General features: G+C 36.8%; 1 protein-coding gene across 4 annotated transcripts in view; it reads left to right on the top strand.

Annotated features, from left to right (window-relative positions):
• Window positions 1-14,433, top strand: part of TRIP13 (thyroid hormone receptor interactor 13) — a 47,277-nt gene that overhangs the window by 12,869 nt on the left and 19,975 nt on the right. For all 4 annotated transcript variants that reach the window (XR_005223916.2, XM_043540356.1, XM_037889867.1 and 1 more), the window contains exons 4-6: window positions 5,245-5,374; window positions 7,133-7,188; window positions 13,012-13,102. Coding sequence is in view for 3 of the 4 variants with exons in the window: in XM_043540356.1 (XP_043396291.1) it covers window positions 5,245-5,374; window positions 7,133-7,188; window positions 13,012-13,102 (277 nt within the window). In the remaining variant the exon portion in view is untranslated. The remainder of the gene's footprint in view (window positions 1-5,244; window positions 5,375-7,132; window positions 7,189-13,011; window positions 13,103-14,433) is intronic.

Below are 14,433 nucleotides of genomic sequence, written 5' to 3'. Positions count from 1 at the left end.
CATTGTCATACCTTTTTGATTTCATCATGGTACCATCTGTTTGCAAGTGTACTTCTATGTCTTGATCACTCACTTTACTACATATTAATAGCATCTGTTGGGAAAAAGGTGAGCTAATTGAAAGTTGAGCATCTTGATTGGCTGGAATCTTCTAGAACAGTGATACTCCAACTGTCTCCTGGAGCTCTTTGCAGCACAATATTAATATTCTCTGTGATTTTAATTATTAACCAACCAGGATGCTTTTACTATGTTACTAAGCAATTAAGTTATCAGCTTGCACTAAGTTATTAACTTATTTGCTGTGAGAATAATATAAACCAAATATTTCCCCTGACATTCACGCTACTGTGGCTCTTTTGGATAGTGCTGGTAGCTAATTTGGCTCCTGAACAACTCAGGTCTGAGTATCACTGTTCTAGAACAAACATAGTAAATTTGCATATATTTGTATACAGGTCCTCAATGTACTTGGTGGTTTAAAAAGCACATTAAAGAAGTTTAAAAGTTATGGTCCCTGCTGTGAAGAGCTTATAGTCTAAACTGACTAGACAAACATACCTCAATTAACTCAGAAGGAAGTAGTAGAGAGAGAGGAGGGTTCATGGTGGTTAAACCTCTTCCCCCGAACACAGAGAAAAGATGCACAGCCAGTAAGCCTCTCTCTTAACAAACAAAAGTATCATGGCTGCTAACTCCTTCCATACTTCCCCCACCCTCAACCAAACAACCCACCCACATTTAATGCCCACGTAAATAAACCCCCTCTCAAACATCCCTCTCATAACCTCTCCCCTGCCCACATGTATTACCAGCCAAACCTTGCTGATAATATTAAAAGTTCTATGCTAATGATGTGTGTGACATCATTTCTCTGTAGCGGTCCCTCCCTGACTCTTCTGTTCCCCCTCCTGGTGCTATTTATGAGTCCATTGTGTTTGATGCAGGGAGGAGGGGCTGCCAAAGCCCCTCCTCATCCGTGAGACTTGGGAGTCTGTATGGGTCCTGGGAGGAAGAGGGCAGCATGTCCAAAAATATTTTGATTGGCTGGAATCTTCTCGAACAGCAGCAGTTAGAAATAGAACTGAATGGCCACTGATTGATTGAAATAAAAGAGATACTTCATAACCTAGAGAGCATTCCATAAGTAGTAATCCATTAATAAAAGGGACCATAATAAATTATGCAGAGTTAGGGAAAGCCAAAATCACTTTTATGGCATTTTTTTACTATATGTGAATGTGGAAAAACTGTTAAAGCGAAGAGCAAGTTCTTTTCTTTTGAGTATGTGACACATAGATGAAATGGTTGTGATGTCCAGCTACTGTCAAAGATAGATTATTGCAGTCAAACAGCAGGAAAGGGAAAACTGGTCTGGTTTAAAAAAAAAAAAAAATTCTCTGAATTCTGCTTTCTTTGGCGACATCGTCAGGAAGCATAGAATTTTTTTGATGAAGATAGTTTTACTTTCACTGCCATTCATCTCACTAATTACATTTCTTCATCTTCTAATAAGAATTTTGGTACTCCGTCTGCTTCAGCATTGAAAACTCCTACTTCCTGAAAGTCTTCAGATGTTAATCAAACTCATTTGATGAAAGAGGATTGAGGATAGAATATCATGGTCAGAAAAAAAAACTTGACCATACGTTTGCTAGCAGTATTTATGCTAGCAGTACATTATTTCATATAATTAAAAATCCATATATGCTAGAATTTTTTCATAAATCATAGCCAATTTATAAAGGGCTAAATAGGAAACAGCTTGCAGAAAGTCTTCTGAATGCTGAAGCAGATGCCATGAAAGAGAGTTGGGGTGTTCTTCTTATGTAAACTCTTCATGTGTCTCTACTGTCTGATGAATGGAACGATACTCATAATGAGGGTGTTATCAGTGTCATGGGAACAACTCTACAACTAGTGTTTTATTCCAATGCACAAATGAGCATTACCACACAGCCCAATATATTGCTGACCTGCTTAAAAATGTAACCAATTAATTGGGTCCTGGGAGGATTATTTTGGTTGACTGACAATGCAGCTAATATGAAAGCTGCTTGGTGTGTGTTGATGAATGAATAGCCACCCTGTCTGTATATGGATATGCTGCCCATATGATGCAGCTTATATTGGTGATGTTGGAGACCTGACAACTTTCTCATCATGTGAAAAATGAAAAGCATTGTCAAGTTTTTCAAAAACAAAGAAGTCCCAAGAACCATTTTTCAGCATCATTTGGCACAGCACTTGGCTTCATCCACACTGAGTAAGCCTCATTGTACTTGATGGGCATCTTCCATTAAATATCTTCAGAGATCTTTAAAGATATGCAAAAAGGCTCTTCAATCAGCTGCTGTTGAAGAAGAGGTGGCCAGGTGTTGCCCCTTAGTAATCTTCACTGATATTCTTGATTGCTGTCTTTGGGTGCAAAATTCATTTCACTACTTGAAACTATAGTTCAGTCTTTTCAGAATGTGGAAAGTGATAATTCTACATTGTCTGATGCCAAGAACGAGTTCCTAAATACTAAGAAACATTTGTGAAAAGGCTGAATACAGTCCATTTGCAAAAGCTGAAGAGAAAGATAATGGACAAAATAATACCATGGAAAAATCAAGTGATTGCTCCCACACATCAGTGCTGCCTACATTCTTGAGCCCGGACCTTTCTGATAACTAATTTGATTCGGCTTGTGAACTCATAGTGGCTGTTGCAAATTTTAAGGGATATACAAATGAACAAATCTGACAGAGGCAGCAAATTATAAAGCAAGAAGCAGCCTGTTCAGTCATAAAACAATGTAGAGTAAAATACCAGTTTGCAGAGTACAAAACCGCTTGCTTTATCATGATGGAAAGCGTTGTCCTTGCACTGTAGTTACAATGGCAAAATTTACATCACTTCTGTGCACTAAATAAAATTGGTCAGCTTGGGGAATGGTCCAATCAGAAATAGACCGAAGACTTCCACTGATGGTAAGCTAGTGACTGTCTCTAAGATTAGAGAAGAAAATTGCAGGTGAAAGATTTAGTGAGTATTCATCAGATTAAGAAGAAGAGGGAGATAGTGATGAATTTGGTGACGACGACAAAGATATAGATGAAGTAGTTGAAGCTGTTAAAGAAAAAGATAATGTAAAGCGAGATGCTGCCTGTGACTGTGCCCCCCGCCATATGGCTTTATGGAAATATACTTATGAATGTATATATGGCATAACTAGAATGTGTTTTATGCTACATATGCCATGTAACATATCTCTGTAAAGGTAATGATATACTGAATCTATTAATCCTATTTATATGCATGTATCATTTTTGTATTCGAAGTTATGAATATTGGCTGCATACTTGTTTGATTCTGAGTAGGTTTTAGTGAAGCAGTTGGTCAGCTTCCTGAGAAAAGACTATTCTCAGTAAGTGCCCAATCAAGAAGCCCTTAAGCCAACACTGAACTTGGAGATGCCAATCCATATCTGAGCTTTCCCAGGAATGTGGTTTGGCTGGTAAGGAACTCAGCCATGCATGGACATGTGACTTGCCCAGGTGACTCCAAAACTCCATTTTGTAGCTGGACTTTGCATAGGAGAGAGGAGGGGGTCTCCACCCACAAGAGAGAGTCTATTTAAGTCCCTGGGAGAGCCCTCCATTTTGTCTTCAGCTGGCTAAAGAGAGAGCCTCTCCACCCCCAAAGATACCTGAAAGAAACTGGAACTACATTTAACTACAGGGGGTGTGAGTGATTGTTGGACCCAGACTAGAAGGAGACTAGACTGTAAGAGAGCTTACTGGGTGAGGATTTTATCTGTATTCAGTTTTATTACTGTACTAAACTTAGACTTGCGTGTTTTATTTTATTTTGCTTGGTAGTTCACTTTGTTCTGTTTGTTGCTACTTGGAACCACTTAAATCCTACTTTCTGTATTTAATAAAATCACTTTTTAATTAACCCAGAGTATGTATTGATACCTGGGGGTGCATACAGCTGTGCATATCTCTCTATCAACGTTATAGAGGGTGAACAATTTGAGTTTACCCTGTATAAGCGTTATACAGGGTCAAACGGATTTATTTGGGGTTTGGACCCCACTGGGAGTTGGGCATCTGAGTGTTAAAGACAGGAACACTTCTGTAAGCTGCTCTCAGTTAAGCTTGCAGTTGGTGGGACGTGGTTCAGGCTGGTCTGGGTTTGCAGCAGGCTAGCAGGTCTGGCTCAAACCAGGCAGGGCACTGAAGCACTAAGGTGCCAGGGCAAGAAAGCAGGAGCAGAAGTAGTCTTGGCACATGAGGTGGCAGCCCCAAGGGGGTTTCTGTGATCCAATCCGTCACACTGCCTACCTAACATAAGTTTATTAAATAACTTTTATGAGTTTTTTCTGTTTAATTTCATTTTTTCTCTTGTAACTGTTAAGTCTTGAATAAAGTTCACATTTAAATGCTAACCTAACATTGTCAAAAAAGGTAATTATTTTTTCATTATTGAACTTCATTTAATTTTCACATTTTTCTTAGTTAAAATAACTGAATTAAGTTTTTGTAATTGGGCATAAGTATCTATCGAAGGGTAAGCCTATTGTTAACCATCTTTTTTTGTTACTGTTGTTCTAATAAATTAGTGCTTTGATACATATTTGACCATTTTTTATTTTGACCATATTTAATCAATATTTGATTGGACAATTGGGCCAGTAAAATGCCCAACCACATAAATCCCCCAAAAGTAAACTTCAGAATTCAGGTTGAGATTGATTGATTTTGATTTTGATTTTCTTCAGGCAGGCCACTTCTTGATGATTTCATTGAAGAGCTGAATGAATATTTAGAAGAGGTTTGCGGGCAATAGACATCCTAATATCTTTGTTCCAGAGAGCTCTGCAGCTTCTAGTTACTCTGATAAATAGTAGAAATGTGGAACGTTCAGTCTCCCATCTATCACATTCAAAACAACCAAACAAATTGAAATAATGTAAGATGCACAGAAGGTGCCTGAATACCATCGCCTTCTCAGTATGATTTATTAGTGTGGGGGGGAATAATTGGACTAAAATTCAATCACTGGTTCTAAAAATACATAGCTCTTTACCCAAAAACCTCAGATTGCTTCTGTTTTTAGCCTAATTCTTAAACTTGTGCTAAAAAGAAAGCTTATTTAATACAAGCTACCAAAATGAGTTATTTGACTGACTTATCAACTTATTTACTTATTTTATCAACTTATTAAAGCTGACTTTTTTTCTATCCATTGTAGCCCATTAACTTGAGCAAGTGCAATCTCTCCATTCATATTTTTCATCTGAATGACGAAGGACCAAGCACTGAAAATCTAGAGGAAGAGAATGAGAACATTGTTGCAGCCAACCATTGGGTGCTGCCTACAGGTACTCTTCTTTGGTAGCCAGCTGGGATGGTCAGTGGGAGGTCCAGAGGAAAATCCGTGAATGGGAGGGGCCATGGTTGTTTGGCTGTAGCTATAGGGCTGCTTGTTAAAGTTAATCTGTGTATGGGATGAAGCTTGGTTCCCAACAGGTGTGAGGAAGCAATGAATTAACAAATATTTTTGTTAGTCATCTCTTTTTTTGACTGAAACAATGCAAAAGATTCTGGGATATGGCACACAATTTTGAAGTACTAGGAGGTGGAGGAAGTAAGTGTTTTTGTGGCCATGAGTGAAAATGCATGGTCTAAATGAATGCTTATTTTACAAGAACATTTCACAGACTAAAAGCCTTCTGCTCTGGTACTTACAGTACATTCTAATTAACTTTTGGGCACCTATTCTTGCTCATACACTTAATATAATCCTATGTATGCTCACTCTTGTCTCACTGTGTATAGTGGACATAGGCAATATTAAATGGTGGTATAATTAAGGGCTCTCAGGATGGCAGGCTTAATGAAAATATGCCATATTTTCAAGATCTGTTGGAGAGTTCTGACAGTCATCCAAATTACTGAAAAGGAGTAATTCATTGAATTCTTACTCTGGAAAAGTGAGGATCAGGCCAGTAATTGGATCAGACAGTTATTATCCCATCTTGTCAAGTCATTCATTTAAGAAGGGAAAAAAAATAAAACTGGGAGGAGGAGAGGAGTGTAGGGGCCTTGTTCGCAAAACAGGAACAAGATTTGCCCCGGATGTATTGAAATAGGGGCTGATCCTCTCTGCTACTACAATGACTTCTGGGGAACCAGATTGGGCACTCGTGGGTTGGGGGAGACAGCAGTTCCATGGCATACTCTCCCTTTGACCAATCCTGTGGAAAACCCGAGTACACCACATAGTTCCAGCTCCACTTCTTGGGAAGGGTTATGGATGGGAAGGTGGCTGTTCATTTTGGCATCATTTTGCCATGTATGGTAATATATTAGGGTGGTTCTTTCCCAGTCACCTTCTTAGCTTTCAGTTCCTACCTATGAAGATCTCCTGCTATGATTAAGAAGAAACTCTGCTTTTAAAACCTTTGTTTCCTTTCTGAAAGCTCTGAAACTTCTATTTATAAGATTTTAATTTTCCTATTTAAAAAAACACCACATAAATACAAACCAAAATCAAGCAGTTGATATTTCACTTATTTTCTGCAACTCCTTGGTTTTTGTGCCTTTCTCTCTTATATGCCGACAATAGTCTTGTAAACAAATTGAATTGTAAAACTGGCTTTTTTTAAGAAACAAATGTCCTGGCTTCCAATAGATTTTACTCTTAGCAAACTTGACATCTCGCTTTGACATTGTTAACATGGAAAATAAAATGATTGGGAATAAATTCTATTCAATTAATTTTTTTCCTGCCTATAGGTAAATGTTACTGGAAGTTGAAACCAGGAAATAATTTAACCCATACTTACAGTTGTTGAACAAATAGTGTTATGCAGTAGAAGTTGTAAAACTATCTGATTCACTAATGAGTAAAGAACTTTCCTTTCAGGGCAACAGAATTAATGTAGGTTAATTTTTATCGTTCATAACTGCCTGCTGTTTGTTCCATATCTCTAATTATGGTTAAGCATTTTTCTTATTGCTGAAAATCTGTCCGCATTACAATGTACTGTTAGATAACAGATCACTGGGTTTAACTGAGAGTTCTTAATTATTAATGAAATAGAATCATATATAATGGCTATAATATTGTTTTGCAGTTGAATTCCATGGTCTTTGGGAGAGCCTTGTATATGACACTGAAGTAAAATCGCATGTAAGTTGAATGACTGACCACTCTGTGGGCAAGGAGGTCTTGACAGGTAACCTATAGAAAGTGCTGCAGCTTGGGGAGAAACAGTCTTCAGAAATGAAACTTATTTTACATGGAATTGTATAAAGCCTTATTAAACTTTTGTGTTTGAAGAGAAATGTGCTTACCTTCTTAGTATATTTCTAGTCAGCTAAAACAAAGACAAAACTTAGCAAAATGAGATTTATTTTTTGTTTGTTTATATATTTTACACAACAAAACGTTCTGGTAATCTCTGGATAAAAATAGACGAAAATGGGTATATTAAATGATGCACCCAAATAAGAGTTGTTTTTTAGCAGCCCTGCACACTTGCATCTTGCATTGACTTCTGCAAAAGTGGTAGGTACTCTCAATTTCTGAAAAATAGGCACCCAGCATAAATTACTTTATTTCCAGGTACCCAAACTCAAGTTTTGTCCATAACACTTCATACAAAATAAAACTTTTTGTTTTACATTTTATGTGAATGAAAGGAGATCCTGAGGGATTGTGACTTAGCATATTCTTGGAAGCTGTATTGTGGACTATAGTAACTGCTCCATTGTTTGGCTTCATTGTTGGAGTTGTATTCAGATCTTGGGTGAAAGCAGGACTAAAACTCATTGATTTTACCATTTGTAGTTTGAATTTAGTCTGCAAAGTTTAGTGATGTTCTCATGTAAATGTTACAGAAAATACATAGCCCAGCTGACTTTTCCATAACATTTCATGATGATGATACACTGTCATAGTAACTATTTAAAGCTCAGACTTCAAAAAATGATCGTCAAACATTTTTTAAACTCCTCTAGCAGAAAAAACACAGCCTCAAGAAACTCAGATTTCTTCCATTGACCTAATTGTGTCTACAGTGGGGGTTAGGTCAACCTAACTTTGTTGCAAAGGTGTGAAATTATTCGAAGCCCTTGAACGATGTTGTTAGTTTGACCTAAATTTTAGGTGTAGGCCAGAATTAAGGCATCTACATGCTTATTCTCTAATGCATTTCTTCATTAATGGTCCCCCGACCATGAGTGTCTGTTGTAGGAACTGAAGTCTGCTGGAGCAGCAACATCTCCAGTAATGAAATAAAAGATCTTACAAGGGAGAAGCTCTTAGAGCAGAGTTAGTAGCTATTAGGGCTGTCGATTAATCGCAGTTAACTCGTGTGGTTAACTCAAAAAAAATTAATTGCAGTTTTAATTGCACTGTTAAACAATAGAAATTTATTAACTATTTTGGATGTTTTTCTACATTTTCATATATATTATATTCTGTATTGTAATTGAATTCAAAATGTATATTTTTTAGTACAAATATTTACGCCGTAAAAATGAGAAATAAAAGAAATAGTATTTTTCAATTCACTTCATACAAGTACTGTAGTGCAATGTCTTTGTCGTGAAAGTGCAGCTTAAAATGTAGATTTTTTTTTTTCTTTTTTTTGGTTACATAACTGCACTCAAAACCAAAATACTGTCAAACTTCAAAGCCCACAAGTCCACTCTGTCCTACTTCTTGTTCAGTCAATTGCTAAAACAAACAATTTGTTTCTATTTACAGGAGATAATGCTGCCCTCTTATTTACAATGTCACTATAAAGTGAGAACAGGCATTTGCATGGCACTGTTGCAGCCGGCATTGCAAGGGACTTACGTGCCTGATAGGCAAAACATTCATATGCCCCTTCATGCTTCGGCCACAATTCCAGAGGACATGCTTCCATGTTGATGACGGTTGTTAAAAAAAATGTGTTAATTAAATTTGTGACTGAACTCGTTGGGGGAGAATTGTATGTCCCCTGCTCTGTTTTACCTGCATTCTGCCATATATTTCATGTTCTAGCAATCTTGGATGATAATCAGCATATGTTGTTCGTTTTTAAGAACGCTCACTGCAGATTTGACAAAATGCAACAAAAGTACCAATGTGAGATTTCTAAAGATAGCTACAGCACTCGACTCAGGGTTTAAGAATCTGAAGTGCCTTCCAAAATCTGAGAAGGATGAGGTGTGGAGCATGCTTTCAGAAGTCTTAAAAGAGCAACACTCTGATGCAGAAACTACAGAACTCAAACCACCAAAAAAGAAAATCAGCCTTCTGCTGGTGACATCTAATTCAGATATGAAAATGAACGTGCGTCGGCCCACACTGTTTTGGATTGTTATCAAGCAGAAGCTGTCATCAGCATGGAATGGTGGTTGAAGCATGAAGAGGCATATGAATCTGTAGCTCATCTGGCACGCAAATATCTTGCAACGCCAGCTGCAACAGTGCCATGAGAATGCTTGTTTTCACTTTCAGATGACATTGTGAACAAGAAGCAGGCAGCATTATCTCCTGCAATTGTAAACAAACTTGTTTGTCTGAGCAATTGGCTGAACAAGAAGTAGGACTGAGTGGACTTGTGGGCTTTACAATTTTACATTGTTTTATTTTTGAATGCGTTTTTTTGTACATAATTCTACATTTGTAAGTTCAACTTTCATGATAGAGATTTCACTACAGTTCTTGTATTAGGTGAATTGAAAAATATTATTGCTTTTGGTTTTTACAGTGCAAATACTTGTATTAAAAATAAAGTGAGCACTGCACACTTTGTATTCTAATTGAAATCAATATATTTGAAAATATAGAAAACATCCAAAATATTTAAATAAATGATATTCTATTATTGTTTAACAGTGCAATTTTTTTTAATTGCAATTGGTTTTTGTTTAATTGTTTGATCTCCCTAGTAGCTATGCTATTTAGAAGTAATCTTCAGCTGGGGTGAGAGAGTAGGGAAGGCTGATGGCCATTGTACTGATGAGTCCAGGTTAGAAGAGCCTATGTCTTCGGGTCAGCCATAGGGCAGTATACCTTACCTCCTAGTGTGCTTGCTTTTTAACTCGTTCCCCTATAATAAAACACAACCCCTGCTTTCCCATAAACTCAGCACAGAACAAATGGTCTGATGAACTTTCCTTATTGTATTGCTCTCAAACAAAACAGTGATTTTAGCAGATGCCAGGGCTGCTTTGGTAACATAGCTCATAACTCCACTTTTCAGGGGACTTTAAATCTTCTCCCTCTACTTGTCCTGTTCAAGCCAGTCCATACTAATGAAAAACAACATGGGGCAAGACTGGGTTAGGAAGGGGTTGAAAATATAACTTCATATAAAACTATTAATGCCCTCTAGGCCATTGAAAGGTTTGCAACTTTTCTTATGGGAGACGTAGAATGTGACTAATTTTTCCTGTTTTTCTAGAGGGTGAACTGGAAAAACAGTGGAAATTTGCACTCATAGGCTGGCTTAGTAACAAGAGACTTTGAGTGCAGTTTTCAGCCTCTTGGTTCCCCATCTCATCTCATGAAAAATCAACTTTAGGGAGGAGTTGAAAATTGCAATAAACGTCCATTATTGAGGATGGCGCTCTGTGTGACAAATGTCTGGTTTGTTGTGAGGGTTGTCAAGTAAGTCACACCATTAGTGTTCACCAAAATAATGCGAAATGTGTCCCACGGTAATACACTCCTACCTTTTAATGGGCTCCCAGTATCTGAGAGAGGTGCTTAGAATAGCAGAGCTCCACACAAGCAATTGCCCCGTTACGAAGGTCCCATGCTTCATCAGAAGCTTGTAAAACGACAACACCCTGCGCTACAGAGCATGCTCATTGAGACCATGGTAACGATTAGATGTTTAACTATAGAATTATTGGCGCTAAGTTAATCACTTTTTTAAAAAATGTTTCTTATTAATACTTTCAAAGAAAAAGAAAAACTTAAATATTTTCATAATTAAGTGAGCTAGTCCATGGATAACAAAACAGCATGTTGATAACATTTCAGATTGTCTTAGTTCCTGAGGAAAAGTGGAAATGTTCTTTAAGCCCTGATGCAGTTTCATTTAGAAACTGTACAGCGTCAATAAACATATTAAAAGTATTATCTGTCTTTTAGAATTGTCTTCTGGTGGCTTGTTCACTTTCAGTAATGTCCCTTCTCTCTGCTATTGGGTCATCAATTGATTGTTCCTCTTATCCAGAGTGAAACTCATTCCAAAATCTTATGGTTTCTCCTTGACCCAATTCAGGCTACCCCTCCAGTGCTTTTCTCTACTGCATGCATTTCCTGTTGGTGATAGATAGTCACCTCTGAAATGACCGTACTTTTAATCTAAATTAAAATTAGGCTATTGCATGGTACGTGAACTGTAAACTGGTATACTGAAAATAACAATAGGCACATGGACCAAACAGAATATTGAAAAATAAATATACATTATTATTGGTAAGAAGAGAGACACTAAATAATAACCATCAAACTAAACTTAACGACTAGAAAAATATTACTTTTAACTTACATGCCTATTTAAACTACGGATAGATGAATTGAAATTACTTCTCAGTGTTAGAAAACTAAAACACTTTGAAAAGCTGGAAAATACAAACAAATTCTGTGTAATTGCAGAAATTCATAGATACTCCTGTTCACACACTCATTCCAATTTTAGAAAAGGAGTCCCGAAGAGAACTGTTGCAGAATAACAATATTGAGGACGTAATCAAGAGTGAAAAGACAGCTCAAGAATTAATATGTAATGTGTTAAGAACATTTTCAAGTTCTCATAGTTTTTTTTTTTTTTTTTAAAAAAGTTTTGGTACAACATAAACTTTTTTGTTCTGTATAACGACTGTACCTACAGGACTTATGGCGTGCAATATTGCAGGAATGTTACATTGACTTCTCGGTGAAAATTTAACATAAACGGAAATTGAGATATAGAAATTAAAGTATACTATTGGGTATTCCTATTCTAATTATAGATGAAGTCAGTATAAAGTTAAACCTCTTACCTTCAAGCAGGAAACTAAAAACTGAGGACAGTATTCTTTTTTGGAAGCAAACATTCTTTTGTCTGGAGAATTCCTACTATTTACATATGTCCTGAGTAAAGCAATTTACAAATTGCTTACAGTAGCAAATAAGCAGTTCCACAGGATGTAAAGAAAATTTGACTGGAAGTATTTACATATGATGGACTATCAGTATATATCAGAAGATACAGCATATGGTTAAATGTCAAATAGCATCAGGCATTATGACTAAGAAAAATATACATCTTCTAGAACATCTGAAAGTAAATATAATATGGATGTGATTGAAGCAGCTTTGTCATTATTCCAGACCAGCAACAAAATCCAGTTTTTGGTGTCAAAAATTAAATCATAAATACGAAAAGAACAATGACCAGTTTTCATCTAAAACATAGATTGGACAGCAACCCATTTTCAGAATGTATGATGCAAGTAGTTTTAAAAAAAGAGTTCATATCGAATTTGACAGTATAGAACAATATCACCAATTAAACACAGGTTCAATTGCATATCTTATGAGACCTTTTGGTAATTGGAAATCCATTTCCAATATTTGTGTCTATGCAATTTCCAATAATATTGGTAAAAATATTTTCAGAGGGAACTATGCTTATTTTATCTAGAGTAAAGGCACTAAAAGTAAATGTCAGTTTGAGAAGCAAAAGCAGACCAGAATTTAATTTAAAAATGTTTTCACACCTCATTTAACCATGGTTTGTATCGAAGTGAGAAAAATATATAAAAGAAGAAAAAAGGAAAATTAATAGTACTAAGATAAGTAGAGGTGGTCAAAAAGTGCAGCTTCGATGGGGCCTAGAAGTTTGCCTTGTTCTATTCACTTCATAGTAGTGATGATGTTGTTGTGTTATGTTCGCTCATTAATAATTTTGTTATAGTATGTGTGTTAACTGTTCTTCTTTCCCTCCTCTTCTTGAACTAGCTACTTGACTATGTGATGACAACTTTACTATTTTCTGACAAAAATGTTGACAGCAACCTGATATCCTGGAACAGAGTTGTCTTGCTGCATGGTAAAGTTTACAACTTCTAAATAAAGAGTCAATGTATTGATAATGAAGCCATTCTCTTGACTAAACTGTACTGCACTTCTGTGTGGTAGAATGTGGGTTCCTTTTCCCACTGGTTCTCTTGCCATATTCCCAGTACTGGAAGCAATCCCCCAGTGGCAGGAAATGCTTTGTCATTGAATGATGATCCCTCCGGATCAGGAGTTCTCAACCTGGGAGTTGGGACCCCTCAGGGGGTTGCAAGGTTATTACATGGGGGATCGCGAGCTGTCAGCCTCTACCTCAAACCCTGCTTTGCCTCCAGCATTTATAATGGTGTTAAGTTTTTTTAAAGTGTTTTTAATTGATAAGGGGGGGTCGCACTCAGAGATTTGCTATGTGAAAGGGGTCACCGGTACAAAAGTTTGAGAACTACTGCTCTGGATAATTAGGGAGCAGCATTGACAGGGTTTCTCTAGGAGCTGTATCTAGTCTTCTTTGGGAAGAATGTAGTGGAACTCAAGGGAGCAGAGAAATAACCAAGCGATAACTAATTTTAAACAGATTAAATTGATTAATTGTTTAATAAACTAAGCAGTATAATTCCCTCCAAATACAATAACCATTATGTTTTCAGTTGTTAAGTGAATACTTATTGTGGTGTTTTCTTGTACAACGTACAAGATGGTTTTTGGACCGTCACTTAGTTGCTTTGGAAGGAATTATGCCATAAACAGGATTATGACTTCAACTGAACCATTATGTACCAAGTGGCAGTCCAGAATGAACTTCTGTGATCAATAGATGTTCTTAATGGAAATGCTAATTAATGGACATTCACTTAACCTTAGTAGAGCTACCATGAGATTTGCTAATAAATAGAGCAAATTAAGAGAGAGCTCTCTTCTCCTCTTGGTTTATTTATAGGTCTAAATATAAAATGTTGTTGAAAGCTTCAAAACAATTCTGAAGAGAGAAATGGATCCTTTATATCGCTGGAATACTTGAGTCATAATGGATTTGTTTAATGTTAGAATAGGAAAAAAGCAAAGAATATCAGAATCTGAAGGTTGTGGGTTTTTTTGTTTTTTTAAATGTAGCCACATTACAACTACAACATTGACTTTGTGACCCATTGGAAGCATTGTCATCTTAGCTGGTTACAAATAACACAGTTAAGTTAGTGTCCACATATGAACTTTTTTGACGATGTTTGCATATTCACACTTCTCAGACTGGTTAAGCATGTTTGTGTTGGTGGATTCTTGGAAAATCTGGGCAGCTATCCTGGATGGGGTGGAGTGCCTGAAGGGCAAACCCACAGTGTGTCATCAGCTGCACGCTGAGCAGAGCGC

This window comes from Chelonia mydas, chromosome 2, assembly GCF_015237465.2.
Source record: "Chelonia mydas isolate rCheMyd1 chromosome 2, rCheMyd1.pri.v2, whole genome shotgun sequence".
NCBI lineage: Eukaryota > Metazoa > Chordata > Testudines > Cheloniidae > Chelonia > Chelonia mydas.
This window is presented reverse-complemented; position numbering and strand designations above follow the sequence as displayed.